Below are 16,036 nucleotides of genomic sequence, written 5' to 3' on the forward strand. Positions count from 1 at the left end.
TTCAGTTGCAGTGGCAATGGGTACCCTAACTTCGGTTCCAATGCTCGCAAACAGTTATCGGATCCTCGGTGCGTCTGCTTCTATCCTGCGTACTTTATCATCAATCCATGTTTCTGCTCCTCATAACAAGCTTCGCTGCGGGAATGCTGCTGTGTGGTCTTCGTTGAGTATAAAAGACAGAGCCTTTACGAATCAAGCTGCGAAAACAGATTTTACACAACCAACGTCCTCTTCTTCTGCTTCTGGGTAATTCAAAATGTTAAGTGTTATTTGTGGTATATCTCAGTTGAAATTGAATTTTCTGCTGAAATCATTTGTAATTTTGCTTGTTGAAATAGACTGAGTTAATGAGGAAGGTAAGGTTTTGGTTCCGGTGACCTATTTAGTTCTAGTATTTTCTCAATGGGTGTAGTATTTAAAGCTGTCATCTTTTTTACGTGTAATTTCATTTAACTGGGATGAAATTCAGTTTTGCTGTTGTTTTGTTCTATTCTACCTCTATTTTTTTTTTCCTATCTTCAAGTTGCTGACTTTGAGGCTCAATTTTGTGTTAGCTACCCTGAATATGATCGTTTGCTTCCATGTCCCCAAGTCAATGGCCCACCCAGAGTTGAGCACTTGGTTGTTTCAGAGGGAGGTCCTGTTTTAGAATTTATCTGTCAAGCTCTGGATCTACCTCCTCTGTAAGTATTGCTATTGTCGATTGTTCTTTGAATTGACAATGATTTTTGATTTTCCAATGATTATTGTTATTTATCAGAATGGAGTAACATATATAGGAAACTTCATTCTTTGAAGATTTGTTGCAGACCTTATCCATTTTGGAGCTGTATATTATGCACTTGTATGCCCACAGCCTCCACCAACTGCAACTCCGGAGCAAATTAGGGTTTTCCAAGAAGTAACAGCACCATCAGTTTTGAAGAAGAGAGCTTCCGTCAAAGGGAAAACATTCCGGGAAGCACAGAAGACTTTCCGAATAACTCATGTAGACCAGTTTGTTGAAGCTGGAACTTACTTACGTGTTCATGTACACCCAAAGCGCTTTCCGAGGTAAAATAGAGTTTTTGGTATATGTGTGGCGTTTGCCATCATTATCCTTATATTAACCTCCTTTTTCTTTTCTTTGAATGTTCTATAGGTGCTATGAAATTGATTGGAAATCAAGAATTATTGCTGTAACTGAATCCTATGTGGTTTTGGACAAGCCTGCTGGTACATCTGTATGTAATTGATGCATCAATTTCTTGATTGTTTCTTATTTGACATTAGCAAAACTGGGAGTATACTGAATTATTATTCCTCGATAATAATTCTCCTCCTGTGGGTACTTGGTGATGAAAGGCAGTCCTTTTAATTTCTCGTTTCTTTTAACATTTTCACTTCTTCGAACAAGATGAGGAGGAAAAGGTGCAAGTACACATTGAAATCAGCTTTTCATTAATTTCTAAAAAGGAGAAAAATTTAATCCCTCAGCATTAGGAGTTTCACCAAAGACTTCTTCAGTTTCTCAGTACTCTTTTCTGCTAAATTTATTCACTCAAAAATGTTTTTTCTCTGGTGTTTCTTGGTATTGGTTTGTTGATTACGACATATATAACTCTTTAGGTGGGAGGAACTACAGACAATATTGAAGAAAGTTGTGCAACTTTTGCCACCCGTGCCTTGGGATTGATTAGTCCACTTAAAACTACCCATCAGATTGATAATTGCACAGAAGGCTGGTAAAGAATCTTTTATATTAATTGTTTCATTCCTGTAATCAATTTTGTGGATATCAAAGACAACTAATTGCTTGCATATGCAGTGTCGTGTTAGCTAGGACTAAGGAGTACTGCTCTATTTTTCATGGAAAGATCAGGGTAAGTACGTAAAATGATACACTTGTGTTCAAATGGATTGCAATGACATTCACTCCAAAATCCCAGGATCCATATGAGCCTCTGTCGTAGAAGATTCTGTCTATATCAAAAAAAAAATTAATGTATCCTATTTTCAATTGAGATTTCTTTTGGCAGTTTGGGTTCATCTCTTGAACTCCAGAAACTTTATGTTTTCTCTTGTTATCAGGAGAAAAAGGTGAAGAAGCTTTATCTTGCTCTTGCTGCTGCCCCTGTGCCAATTGGTATAATGACCCACTACATGCGTCCGATTAATATTGCTCCAAGGCTCATTTCTGAAGGTAATCGTCTCTACACGGGATCACTCTGTTTGTGGTAGCCTATTAATTCTTATGATTGAATTAGTAACTTTTAGGACATGCAGAATCTATTGTGGGATGGCATCTCTGTCAACTTGAAGTCATGGGTTGCAAGAAGATCCCTTGGCCAAATGTTTTCATTGAACAGAAATACTGTGTTGAAAACTGCGGGTGGCCCTTGAAAGACTATGCATATGAGTGTAAAATCAACCTTTTGACTGGTCGGACTCATCAGGTGTTTTCTTCGATTCCATTTACAGATTGCTATTTCACAATCTCTTAGCATTATGCTCATATGATTGGGAAGAAAAGCACCACTTCTTTCTTATTTACATAAAAGGAAACTGGAATAATTAGTTTCACAATAAACAAATGATGCAGATTCGTGCACAGTTCGCTGCCAGTGGCGCCCCATTAGTGGGTGACTCAATGTACATGCCAGCTGCAGTTGCAGAGATGGCCAGTCCTGGGCTTAACCCATATGGAACTTTCATGAAGGAATACACAAATGATGATCATAAGACAATAGCTGTTGAAGAGTGGATTGCACAGCATGGTAAGGAACCGAATAATGCAATCGGTCTTCAAGCATGTCAAATTTCGTGGGATGATGGAGAGCACAATTATGAGGCGCGATCTCCTTGGTGGTGTGAAAAAGCTTAAATACGGTGGTGGAGGATGAAAATTAACCTTCAACTGCCAAAATTTTATTGATGATAGCATAGATCCATCTAAAAGGTTATGACCTTCCCTTTATGACTCATTTTCAAGCTGTTTACTTTCTTCGGATAAAGGAATAATGTTTATGCAGGCAGCTTTTTCAGAAGACCGGACTGAGTTCACTGGCAAAGGAAGTTGCAAGGAACATAATACAGTCTATTTCTTGGACTTCCAGAGGCAAGGAAGGGGAGGGGGAAGGGCTACAGGGTGGTTTAAAGCCCTTTAGGTTGGAAATATCCTTTGACTTAGTAACCATGGGGAATTTTTGAATGAGAAATTTAATGTTGGAAACATCTTCTGTAGAAGGTTGCATGTATTAATACCCTAAGTTGAGGGTGTTTTTATAGGTTATGAATTTTTAGACAAAAACACCCGTAATCAATTAATATCTTCAAATCTCAGTAAAAGCATTAAATAAGGACATTTGTGACTACTTCTGTACAAGATAGTTCCAGTGCTTTCAACATACAAAGGATGTCATTTATACCTTTCTGGCATCTGGGATTTTAGTGCAATATACTTTGCAATGTACTCTTTGTACCAAGTTGCTGATAACTTTGGAGTTCTACTCAGTGTGCTGTAATCAATATAGTAGAGTCCAAACCTCACTGTATAACCACTTGTCCACTCAAAGTTGTCAAGCAAGGACCAGGCAAAATAGCCCCTCACATCTGCTCCTTCCCTGATCACATTTGCAAGAACCCAAAAGGCCAAAAATCAGTGCTCTTTCGCTGAACTACATCAGCATTTAGTCTTATAGCATCCTGACATACACTAACCTGATTGTTGACAAGAGGGCATCTAAGTATTCAGACATGTACTCCATTCTTTTAAAGTCATTCACATGCTCTTCAATTGTGGAATTTGGATAACTCACCTCACCATAACCTGCAACACCAAATGGTTAGCTGAGAGTATATCTTAGTTTAGCTAGAGATTTATGCCCACTCAGCTGTCCAAAGGGAATGTTGGGTTGGGGCCTAAGTGGTTCCTCGGTCACCAAAAAAAAAAAAAAAGTTTCGGCTGCTCACCATTTTCTGTGATGAACATAGGGATATTGTTGTATCTTTCTTTAACATATGTGATAATCCTTTGCATTCCTTGTGGATAAACGTTTAACCACGACAATGTAGTCTGTGAGAATTAAGAAATGTAAGCAACCATTAAAAGGGAATATTAAGTTTTGATTTTGGTGGTAAGGTGAGGATACAATGATACATACAAGTTCCCCAATTGGTACACCATTCTTTTCTGAAGCAACTCCATAGGAACCTGCTACTTTAGAAGTTCCTAGCTGAGGCTCACATGAAGAGTATAAACAATCTTGGACATAGAAACTACTGTAATGGTTGATGCCAATGAAGTCCAGTCCATTCTTCAGTTTTTCTTTGTCATTGCCTGAAAATTCCGGCAACATTGGTCCGAGAACTTCAATCATCTCTGCAGGATATTTTCCATATATAATTGGGTCCAAGAACCTGAATCAAACAAAGAATGAGATCTTTCTACTATGCAGATGAGAATTTCTGTGCTGGTAACTTGAATTGACTTTACCAGTTCACAAGGAAGGATTGAGCTCTTTCAGAGGCCAACTTATCTGCTGTGGAGTTACTGATGGGCTCAAACCATATGGCAAGTAGGACAATTCCAATAATACCTCCTTGCTCCTTCTGAACGATTAATGATAAAGTAAGATTGTGTGAAGATCCTTGAGAGAAAACCTGGTACATCTGCAAAATATATAAGCTCGATGTTACCTGGTACTTCCTTCTGTAAATATCTACAGCAGCTGCATGTGATAGGATAATATTATGTGCTGCTATGAGCGGTTCCTTCTCTGAATCCCCATCAGTACAGTTTCCAAACGGGCTTGAACAACGTGCTGGTGGATACTCACCTGTACGATAACCGTATAAGGCTACTAAGTTAGGCTCGTTGAAGGTAACCCAGTATTTCACCCTGCCTCCAAAGGATCTAAAGCATATGTCTGCAAAATATACAAAATCTTCCCTGAAAAGAAAGGATGAAAACATTGTGTGAAGATCCTTAAGAGCTAGTCAGTTTTTTAACTAGATTCTCAAAACAAAGTGGAACCTATGCTATTTATCCTTATCCTCAATGTGAAACTATATTCCTAAAATGGAGAATAAGTTACATACTGCAAATTGGGGCTTAGCCAACTTCCATATCTTTCCTCAAGTTCTTGAGGGATATCGTAGTGAGTTAACGTTACAAACGGTTCAATACCTGCCAATAGCAGCCTTTCAAATGATGAAACAGTTGACAGAACATGGACTGTATATTAAGTTAAGACATAGAAAACCTTTAAGAAGAAGAGCATCAATGAGTTCATTATAAAAGTTGATCCCGGCCTCATTGACATCTCCAAATCTTCCTTCTGTAAGCAAATTGTATATAGTTTCATTATAACCTGCTTATAAATTCAAGAAAGCAGAACAACAAAAAGTGGCAGAGCTTTACTAGGTAAAATTCGAGCCCATGAAATTGAGAATCGGTAGCTATTGACTCCAAGAGAATCCATCAAGTCAATGTCTTCCTGTCTCATGCATTAAAAAAATAATCACAATTGAAGGAGACATCTTAGCTTCTGCACATAAAAAATTCCCCACCAGCTAAATAAAAACAAAGAGTGTGACAAAAGAAGAGGAATGCGTGTACAAGATATCGATGATAATGATCCAATGCAACATCTCCATTGCTTCCATCAATTATGACACCTGCAACAACAAAGTAAAAAAAGACATTTTCTAGTCAAATCCTGCTTATCATCTATGAAACTGCACTGACAAGATGCATATTTAACTCTGCAGAATATAATACTCAATCTCACCTGGTTTGTGTGCGAAAACATCCCAATTGCTCAACCCTTTACCATCATCTAAATAAGCACCTTCAAACTGCAATACTTCACAAAATAAAATTCTCTTTCTATACAAATTGAGTATGAAATGACTAACAATCATATACTGAAAGAAATTGTGTAGGATTTATACCAGGGTTTTCTCCCTGTTATATGATTTCCCCAACTTCAGGATATGAAATCTAAGTAAAAGAGAAGAGTGTGAATTAAAAGACAGACCTGGTAAGAAGAGGAGGCAGTGCCGAAAAGAAAGTTGACAGGAAGTGGAGAAGGATCAAAGCTCTCTTCAATAGTTTGCAGACGGGGAGAAACAAAGAGAGATAACGTCAAGAGAATGTTTGTTATGAAGAGAAGTTTAGAAAGTGCAGAAGTTCCCATGGTTGCAGAGAAAGCAAGCTCTCACTTCACTGGCAGAGCAGGTATAGTCAGTTTAGAATTATTGCTTATCTTTCTATTTTCAGTTGTTTATAAACGCTTTTTTAGAAGTATTTGTCAAGTGGGGATTTTAAAAGCCTAACCTACACTTGTTCTTATTTTATAGGGCAAGAAAAAGATTCTTTGACTTTTTTTGCCTCCCACAAACATTTAAGTTTTTTTTTTTTTTTAAAAAAATTTATTTATGGAGGGGAATAGATTCCAAAAACTGATTCCGCTGAGCGCCATGACATCAGGCACTCTATTACACAACTAAAGAGTCAAATAATCTTATAGGTAATAGAGCAGAGATTGAATGTACTCGAGAATAAAATCATGAGGTGTGAGACACTACCATTTTGAGCTTTCTAATAGTAATAATATACAAAATCTTCCCTGAAAAGAAAGGATGAAAACATTGTGTGAAGATCCTTAAGAGCTAGTCAGTTTTTTAACTAGATTCTCAAAACAAAGTAAAACCTATGCTATTTATCCTTATCCTCAATGTGAAACTATATTCCTTAAATGGAGAATAAGTTACATACTGCGAATTGGGGCTTAGCCAACCTCCATATCTTTCCTCAAGTTCTTGAGGGATATCGTAGTGAGTTAACGTTACAAACGGTTCAATACCTGCCAATAGCAGCTTTTCAAATGATTAAACAGTTGACAATGTTGCTTACAGCCAACTTTTGTTTTTGACAGAACATGGACTATATATTAAGTTAGACAGGGAATACTTTTAAGAAGAAGAGCATTAATGAGCTCATTATAAAAGTTGACCCCACCCTCATTGACACCTCCAAATCTTCCTTCTGTAAGCAAATTGTATATAGTTTCATTATAACCTGCATATAAATTCAAGAGAGCAGAACAACAAAAAGAGGAAGAGCTTTACTAGGTAAAATTCGTGCCCATGAAATCAAGAATCGGTAGCTATTGACTCCAAGAGAATCCATTAAGTCAATGTCTTCCTGTCTCATGCATTACAAAAATAATCACAATTGAATGAGATATCTTAGCTCCTGCACATAAAAAATTTGGCACCAGCTAAATAGAAACAAAGAGTATGACAAAAGAAGAAGAATAAGAAGAATGCGTATACAAGATATCGATGATAATGATCCAACGCAACATCTCCATTGCTTCCATCAATTATTACACCTGCGAACAACAAAGTTAAAAAAAAAAAGAAGACACTTTCTACTCAGATCATTCCAGCTTATCATATGAAACTGCATTGGCAAGATGCATATGTAACTTTGCAGAATATAATACTCAATCTCACCTGGTTTGTGCGCAAAAAATCCCAATTGCTCAACCCTTTACCATCATCTAAATAAGCACCTTCAAACTGCAATACTGCACAAAGTAAAATTCTCTTTCCATACAAGTTGATTATGAAATGACTAACAATCATATGCCAAAAGAAATTGTGTAGGATTTATACCAGGGTTTTCCTCCTGTTATATGATTTCATTTTCATCAACTTTAGGATATGAAATATAAGTGAAGAAAAAAGAGAGTGTAAATTAAAAGACAGACCTGATAAGAAGAGGAGGCAGTGCCGAAAAGAAAGTTGACAGGAAGTGGGGATGGATCAAAGCTCTCTCTAATAGTTTGCAGATGGGGAGAAACAAAGAGTGATAACATCAAGAGAATGTTTGTTATGAAGAGAAGTTTAGAAAGTGCAGAAGTTCCCATGGTTGCAGAGAAAGCAAGCTCTCACTTTACTGCAGAGTAGGTATAGTTAGTTTAGTATTATTCTACTTTTTGTATCTACTCTTTCTGTTTTCAGTTGTTTATACTTTTATATAAGTTTTTTCTGTCTAGAAGTGTTGTCAAGTGGGAATTTTAAAAAGCCTAATCTAACATTTGTTCTTATTTTATAGGGTGCTTTTCCAGAGCAGGGAACAGTTGCTTTGACTTTTGCCTCTCACAAACATATGCTATATTCTCATCTTGAGCTTTCTTTTATTTTTTAAAGAATAATTTCATTAATTAAAATGAATTACAATCAAAGATAAGTAAAAGCCTGAATTGAGAGCTAGGAAGCCAATTCCTAAATGATTGAAACTGATTAGGCCAAGCGTCCTAAGTGAAGTCAGGGTATCAGCCGCTCTATTACAAATAATTTGATTAACATAGCACGCATCATATAAATGGAATCAACAAAATTGTTTCCTTTTTATGCTTTCATCTAAGAGAGAGATCCTCATGCTTAAAGACAGTAAGATATTGAAGAGAATCATATGTGATACTCTCTTCCGAAATGAACATTCCATAAGAACTATACCTTTGATATCTCCGCAATATTCTGATGCAGGCTATCTGGTTTGCCTCAAACCCATAGCTCAATCACCAACACTGTACTCCTTGAGAAGTCACCTTTGAGGTAGGAAAAATCTGCGCAAAGCATTTTTACTTAAAAAGTAGTTACTGCCATCTGAAATCTATCGGATGGTGCTTTGCCAAGCAAGTGGAAAAATGGGAGAGACTAGGATTTAGGAAAGCAAACAATGCACATAGGTGAAACCTGGTTTGTGCCGGAAACAAGAAAATGTGTGGACACTCGTAAGTTACAAGTCCTACTAGTGATGTTTTAGAGCACAGCAGGGTAAGCAATCTCAAAAGATATGTTCTTTGGGTCACTGCTACACAGCTACAGCCAATATGATGCATAAATTAATCTCCTTAAAACTAAAGAAAATCAATAAATTTAATAAAGCATGAATTCAAAGGATAACACCAAAAAAATATACATATATATTTGTCGGTCGATTATGCATTTTATAAAGTGTAAGATAGTACGATGTCGTTCTCGATTTTAAAAAATATAAGTGTAAGTTTATGGTTATACTAATATTGTTTTCAGTTGTTTATACTTTTATATAAGTTATTTCTGTCTAGAAGTGTTGTCAAGTGGGAATTTTAAAAAGCCTAACCTATAACATTTGTTCTTATTTTATAGGGTGCTTTTCCAAAGCGGGGAACAGTTGCTTTGACTTTTGCCTCCCACAAACATATGCTATATTCTCATCTTGAGCTTTATTTTATTTTTTAAAGAATAATTTCAGCCCTAAGTGAAGTCAGGGTATCAGCCGCTCTATAACACAAATCATCATACAAATAATTTGATTAACATAGCACGCATCATATAAATGGAATCAACAAAATTTTTTCCTTTTTATGCTTTCATCTAAGAGAGAGTTCCTCATGCTTAATGACAGTAAGATATTGAAGAGAATCATATGTGATACTCTCTTCCGAAATGAAAATTCCATAAGAACTATACCTTTGATATCTCCGCAATATTCTGATGCAGGCTATCTGGTTTGCCTCAAACCCATAGCTCAATCACCGACACTGTAACTCCTTGAGAAGTCACCTTTGAGGTAGGAAAAATCTGCGCAAAACATTTTTACTTAAAAAGTAGTTACTGCCATCTGAAATCTATCGGATGGAGCTTTGCCAAGCAAGTGGAAAAATGGGAGAGACTAGGATTTAGGAAAGCAAACAATGCACATAGGTGAAACCTGGTTTGTGCTGGAAACAAGAAAATGTGTGGACACTTGTAAGTTAACAAGTCATACTAGTGATGTTTGAGAGCACAGGCAGGGTAAGCAATCCCAAAAGGTATGTTCTTTGGGTCACTGCTACACAGCTACAGCCAATATGATGCATAAATTAATCTCCTTAAAACTAAAGAAAATCAATAAATTTAATAAAGCATGAATTCAAAGGATAACACCAAAAAAATAGTGAGTTGAGTGCGGATATATAATTCTATTAAAGAGGAAATTAAGGAGGATGTTAAGGAGGATATTAAGGAGGATATCAAGGAACATGTTAAGGAGGATATCAAGGAGGATATCAAGGAGAATATATTATTGATTCCATTACCTTAAATGCATGCATAAATTAGGCAATGTTTCTAGTTGTTTGCCATTGTTTAGGCTTGACTTAGTGCTTTCTTCTCCTATATATATCACTAACATAGATGTAAATGAACATACAATTTTCTCAACACCATACACAATTCTCTTTCTCTGTTTTCTTTACATGGTATCAGAGGTTAGGCTTTCACCCTTCCTGTAAAACAACATCAATTGCAAATCATTATTCCACCTTGCCTCCACACTCATGGCAAAGACCGACAACAATGACCCAGAAAAATCTGAGATAACCAAGATGCAAAACCATTGGCACGATGATCCAAGTGATCCTCTCTATCTTCACCACTCGGACCAACCTGGTCTTATCCTGGTGACCCAATCGCTGAATCAAGAGAACTATCCTCTTTGGAGTCATGCCATGCTCATGGCCCTTATTGCCAAGAACAAAGACGGTTTCATCGATGGAACCGTGACCAAACCTGTCACAGGATCCACGGCAGAGGTAAAGCAATGGACTCGTTGTGATCTTCTTGTCAAAGGATGGATCCTCAACACAGTAACCCCTGCAATTGGACAAAGCGTCATGTACAATGATAGTGCTCTTGCCGTCTGGAATGAACTAAAGGAACTACTCTCTACCACCAACAGTGTGTACCTTTTTCACATTGAGCAGGAAATCCATGATTGCTTGCAAGGCAACATGACCATTGGTGAATACTACACCAAGCTCAAAAGTCTCTGGGACAAACGAGATGCACTTTGTCCTCTACCACCTTGTAGTGGGGATATTGCCAAGACTCTACATCAATACCAACAGACACAACGTACCATCAAGTTCCTTATGGGACTCAATGAGGTTTATGCAGCAGCACGTGGTCAAATTCTTCTCATGGATCCACTACCTCCTGCTAACAAAGTGTTCTCTCTTGTCAATCAAGACGAAAAACAACGAGTCATCTCCTCACAAGGTCTGGGTAAAGCACCAGAGGCAGCAGCTTTCACCGCTAGAGAAAGGTTCAATCATACAGGGAAAGCTCCTTTGTCCCACCTCTCCACTATCCGTTGCCATCGTTGCCACCTTACTGGTCACTCCACTGAAAACTGTCGGGCACACTTAAAATGTGACTACTGCGGACACAAAGGTCACACAATCGACATTTGCCGCAAGCTTAAGAGGGCCAACTCTCACGGTGATAAGAGTAATCATTTGAACACAAACTCTCATTCTCGTTCAAAGGCTTATCATGTAAGTTTTCAACCAGACAATACTGATAGCACACCACCTTCCTACAACCTCACGGCAGATCAATATCATGATCTCCTTGCTCTTATTGATCAAAACAAAGTAGGAAACATGGCTAGTCAAGTGAATGCGGCAACTACAATGAGCAACGTTTCAGGTAACACAGTTTGTGCAAACTCTCTTATTCCACATAAGGAATGGATTTTTGATACAGGTGCTACAGATCACATGGTCTGCTCATCCACTCTTATGACCACCAAGACACCAATTCGTAATCGTCATGTATACCTGCCCAATCATGCCATTGCTCCCATAACACATATAGGCACCATACGGTTTTCTGATAATCTTGTGCTCTATAATGTTTTATGTGTTCCATCATTCCGATTAAACTTAATTTCAGTAGCCAAATTAGCCAAAACATCCCTATGTTCTGCAATTTTTACTGATGTGTCTTGCATTGTTCAGGACCAACGATCGGGGGAGATGATTGGGATGGGAACTGAGCGCAATGGGCTTTATTACTTGGACGTTGCGAGGATATCTGGGAGTTATTCCGCCTCAACAATTACACCTTCCAACTCATCCCATTTATGGCACCAACGTTTAGGTCATTTATCTAACAAAAGCCTACGGGCCATATCTTTGTCTACCAAAAATATTCATTTTTGTTCAGTTGATGATTGTGCCATTTGTCCTCTTGCCAAACAAACTCGTAACTCTTTTCCATTGAGTTCTATTACTACGAAAGTTCCATTTGAATTAATTCATGTTGACATTTGGGGAGGATACCATATCCAATCACTCAATGGGGCAAAATACTTTCTTACAATTGTTGATGATTTTTCTCGTTGTACTTGGATTTATCTATTACATAGCAAATCCGATGCACGTGGATCTCTTCTTTCCTTCATAAACTATGTTGAAACACAGTTTTCTACTCGCGTCAAAGTCATTAGGAGTGACAATGGCCCTGAATTCTCCATGCATAATTTCTACTCTGAAAAAGGGATTATGCATCAAACCACTTGTGTTTCCACCCCACAACAGAATGGAGTAGCCGAACGCAAGCACCGTCACCTTCTAAATGTTGCCCGCTCCTTACTTTTTCAAGCCAACCTTCCTAAATTTTTTTGGGGAGATTCCATCCTTACCGCTGCTTATCTCATCAATCGTACTCCCACTCCTGTTCTTAAAGGTAAAACTCCATACGAAATTCTTTTTCACAAAACACCTTCTTATACACATTTACGTGTGTTTGGTTGTTTGTGTTTTGCCTCCACCCACCATACTCGTCCTACTAAATTTGATGCCCGTTCTATCCGTTGCCTATTCCTTGGATACCCATATGGTACCAAGGGATACCGCGTTTACAATCTCGAAACTGGTCAAATATTCATCTCTCGGGACGTTGTTTTTCATGAACAATTATTTCCCTACACCACTTCCGCTGCCACTCTTTCCCCTCCCCCCAATTCCACGTTGTTTCCCACTCCAATGGTCTCTATTGACCCGTTACCGACACCTGCACCGAGTGCCATGCCCATTCCTTCAGACACACCTAACATTCCACCAAACACATCATTCCATAGTGACACCACTACCACACTTGACCCCATTATGTCTCCGCCACACCCTAATCCCACCTCCACACCCGCACCTCGGCTACGCCGCACAACCCATGCTCCCAGTTATCTTCAACACTACCATGTGGAGGTTTCATTGCCCACTCGGGATCCACCGTCATCTCCTCCATCATTGGCTGGACATACAGGTACTTCTCACCCTTTATCTCATGTTATATCCTATGATAACTTGTCTCCTTCCCACAGGGCCTTTGCCACATCCATCTCAGCCATCAAAACACCCACCACCTTTTCCCAAGCTGTCAAGGACCCCCAATGGCGCCATGCTATGGACCAAGAGCTTCAGGCTCTCCAAGAAAATGGTACGTGGTCCCTCCAACCACTGCCACCGCACAAGAAACCTGTTGGCTGCAAATGGGTTTACAAAATCAAATTCAATCCTGATGGCACGGTTGAACGTTACAAGGCACGGTTGGTTGCCAAAGGTTACAGTCAGATTGAAGGTTTTGATTACAGGGAGACTTTTGCCCCAGTTGCCAAGCTTGTTACCGTCCGTCTCCTTCTTGCCGTGGCTGCCACCCAACATTGGCATCTTCGTCAGCTTGACGTCAATAACGCGTTTCTCCATGGCGATCTTGAGGAAGAAGTATATATGTCCCTACCTCAGGGTTTCGGACGAAAGGGGGAGACTCGTGTATGCAAGTTGCACAAATCTCTGTACGGGCTCAAACAAGCCTCTCGCCAATGGTTCATAAAATTGTCTACAGCACTCAAACTTGTTGGTTTTCATCAATCTAAGTCGGACTATTCACTCTTCATCCGAACCCGAGGTAGCATCTTCACTGCACTTCTTGTTTATGTTGATGATGTCATCCTCACAGGGAATAGTCTGCAAGACATTGAGGAAGTTACAAATGGTCTCATGAGACAATTTAAGTTGAAGGATCTCGGTGAGTTGAAATATTTCTTGGGTATAGAGATTGCACGTTCTAGCAAGGGGATTGCTATTTCACAACGTAAATATGCCCTTGAAATACTGGAGGATGCAGGCTACCTTGCTGCTAGGTCAGTCAACACTCCTATGGAACAAAATTTATCCCTCAACAAGACTGATGGAGAGTGCATCAGTGATCCTTTTTCTTATCGAAGACTTGTTGGAAGGTTGATATACTTGACACTTACTCGCCCAGACTTAGTGTATGCTGTCCATATTCTTAGCCAATACATGGATAAGCCCCGTACTCCACATCTGGAAGCAGCTTACCGAGTATTGCGGTACATCAAGCAAGCCCCCGGACAAGGTATTTTATTCTCTGCCACTAGTCCGATACAGCTGAATGCTTTTTGCGATGCGGATTGGGCTAGATGTCGAGACACACGTCGTTCCACCACAGGATATTGCATGTTCCTCGGACAATCACTGATCTCTTGGAAAACTAAGAAACAAAACACTGTGTCCCGCTCAAGCGCGGAAGCAGAGTATCGTTCCATGGCTTCGGCATGTTGTGAAATAACTTGGTTAAAGTACATTCTATGTGATCTTGGAATCAAGCATCCACAACCAGCTAGGTTGTATTGTGACAATCAAGCAGCATTACATATAGCGTCAAATCCAGTATTTCACGAACGAACGAAACACATAGAGATTGACTGTCATCTTGTAAGAGAAAAAATTCAGGCCGGTTTACTCAAGACATTTCACATCTCAACCTCGAAGCAACCGGCAGACATTTTCACGAAGGCTGTAGGTGTCCCACAATTTTCCATCTTACTTAGCAAGTTGGGCATAGTCAACATCTATTCCAACTTGAGGGGGAGTATTAAAGAGGAAATTAAGGAGGATGTTAAGGAGGATATTAAGGAGGATATCAAGGAACATGTTAAGGAGGATATCAAGGAGGATATCAAGGAGAATATATTATTGATTCCATTACCTTAAATGCATGCATAAATTAGGCAATGTTTCTAGTTGTTTGCCATTGTTTAGGCTTGACTTAGTGCTTTCTTCTCCTATATATATCACTAACATAGATGTAAATGAACATACAATTTTCTCAACACCATACACAATTCTCTTTCTCTGTTTTCTTTACAAATTCTGCAAGCACAAAACAGCATAAGCACACTGTTAGGAATTTAGTTAATCTGTGTGTTAAGTTACAAGAAACCGAGTCTCAAGATTCAGTTTTCCGTATACTAGTCTCTTACCAAGTCACCTATTCAGCTAACTCTGAATCATCAAACAAACAAAGAACCTGTAAATTTGCAAATTTCTCTTCCAAATCACCGTAGTCCACAAGTAATCAATGCGATTATGCATTTTACAAAGAGAAATGTAGTTTCCAACCTCAAGCCCTCAATAATATTGAAGAGAAACTGCAATCTTCAATTCCAATGATGAGCATCCACATGCCAAAATGATCGGAACTGGAGAGATGAATGGAAGGGCAACTAACAGATAGGAAACTGAAATCGGGCCGAAGCCCATTGCAAGCCGATAGGGATGTCTGTGGGGCGAGATGGCCCATCACAGATCCATCCCGTGCCCCGGGAGTTACAGCTGCAACTATTACGAAAACAAGCCTACTAGCACTAACATAACAAATCCCAAAGCACATCAATGATGTAATGGAACCCCTATGTTAACAAAAGAAAGGCGAAAATAAGGACGTAACAGTTGTCAAGGGTACAATGGAAGCACTAGCCACATCTAAAGTTCTAAACATGCTCCAAAAACAGCAATTGAGCGCTCAGCAATGGATTTCAGATTGATTTGACAAGGCTTATATGAGTGTCATTACAAGAACTCCGGATGCTCTCGGGAGTTCTAATAGCTGTTTGTGAACCTCCTCAAACTCCTCAAGGGGCCATACAGATTTGCCACAAAATACAGCTAATTTGTCCAAAACTACTGCTCCATGAAGGAATATCTCAACCACATCAATATATTGCTCCTTATCTCCAGAAAATTCGTAGAATGTAATTTCCTTGAGATGAGTCAAGAAACATGGAGGTACTGGATCCATTATCCCTTTAGCTTTTTCATAATCTGGAGAGAGGTTGACCCCCTAAATCATCAAAAACACAAAGAATGCT

General features: G+C 38.9%; 2 protein-coding genes across 16 annotated transcripts; one reads left to right on the top strand and one right to left on the bottom strand.

Annotated features, from left to right (window-relative positions):
* On the top strand, positions 1–3,435 carry LOC119989130 (RNA pseudouridine synthase 6, chloroplastic). 3 transcript variants are annotated; one of them, XR_005465735.1, is made up of 10 exons: positions 1–246; positions 555–683; positions 799–1,053; positions 1,142–1,223; positions 1,609–1,724; positions 1,808–1,862; positions 2,071–2,182; positions 2,266–2,435; positions 2,582–2,938; positions 3,012–3,435. XR_005465735.1 is itself a non-coding variant. In XM_038834468.1 (9 exons), the coding sequence occupies exons 1-9, from the start codon at positions 17–19 to the stop codon at positions 2,861–2,863; spliced, it is 1,431 nt and encodes a 476-aa protein (XP_038690396.1). In that variant the 5' UTR covers positions 1–16; the 3' UTR covers positions 2,864–3,435. The 3 variants fall into 3 exon arrangements, 1 of the variants encoding a protein (XP_038690396.1); XR_005465736.1 differs by having other exon boundaries at positions 3,016–3,435; XM_038834468.1 differs by having other exon boundaries at positions 2,582–3,435.
* Positions 3,296–9,976, bottom strand: LOC119989128 (beta-glucosidase 45-like). 13 transcript variants are annotated; one of them, XM_038834459.1, is made up of 13 exons: positions 9,752–9,976; positions 9,511–9,621; positions 8,512–8,621; positions 7,504–7,569; positions 7,114–7,379; positions 5,244–5,318; positions 5,080–5,167; positions 4,678–4,930; positions 4,475–4,590; positions 4,143–4,398; positions 3,952–4,054; positions 3,700–3,808; positions 3,296–3,602 (listed from the first exon to the last, which is right to left on the bottom strand). In XM_038834459.1, the coding sequence occupies exons 5-13, from the start codon at positions 7,196–7,198 to the stop codon at positions 3,398–3,400; spliced, it is 1,290 nt and encodes a 429-aa protein (XP_038690387.1). In that variant the 5' UTR covers positions 7,199–7,379; positions 7,504–7,569; positions 8,512–8,621; positions 9,511–9,621; positions 9,752–9,976; the 3' UTR covers positions 3,296–3,397. The 13 variants fall into 13 exon arrangements, with proteins under 13 accessions (XP_038690387.1, XP_038690384.1, XP_038690395.1 ...); XM_038834456.1 differs by lacking the exons at positions 7,114–7,379; positions 7,504–7,569; positions 8,512–8,621; positions 9,511–9,621; positions 9,752–9,976 and adding exons at positions 5,402–5,477; positions 5,600–5,658; positions 5,772–5,838; positions 6,021–6,389 and having other exon boundaries at positions 4,678–4,709; positions 4,818–4,930; XM_038834467.1 differs by lacking the exon at positions 8,512–8,621 and having other exon boundaries at positions 7,114–7,189; positions 7,321–7,379; positions 9,511–9,976.
* Between the last annotated feature and the right edge of the window lie 6,060 nt (positions 9,977–16,036).

This window comes from Tripterygium wilfordii, chromosome 21 (genome assembly GCF_013401445.1).
Source record: "Tripterygium wilfordii isolate XIE 37 chromosome 21, ASM1340144v1, whole genome shotgun sequence".
Classification (NCBI taxonomy): domain Eukaryota; kingdom Viridiplantae; phylum Streptophyta; class Magnoliopsida; order Celastrales; family Celastraceae; genus Tripterygium; species Tripterygium wilfordii.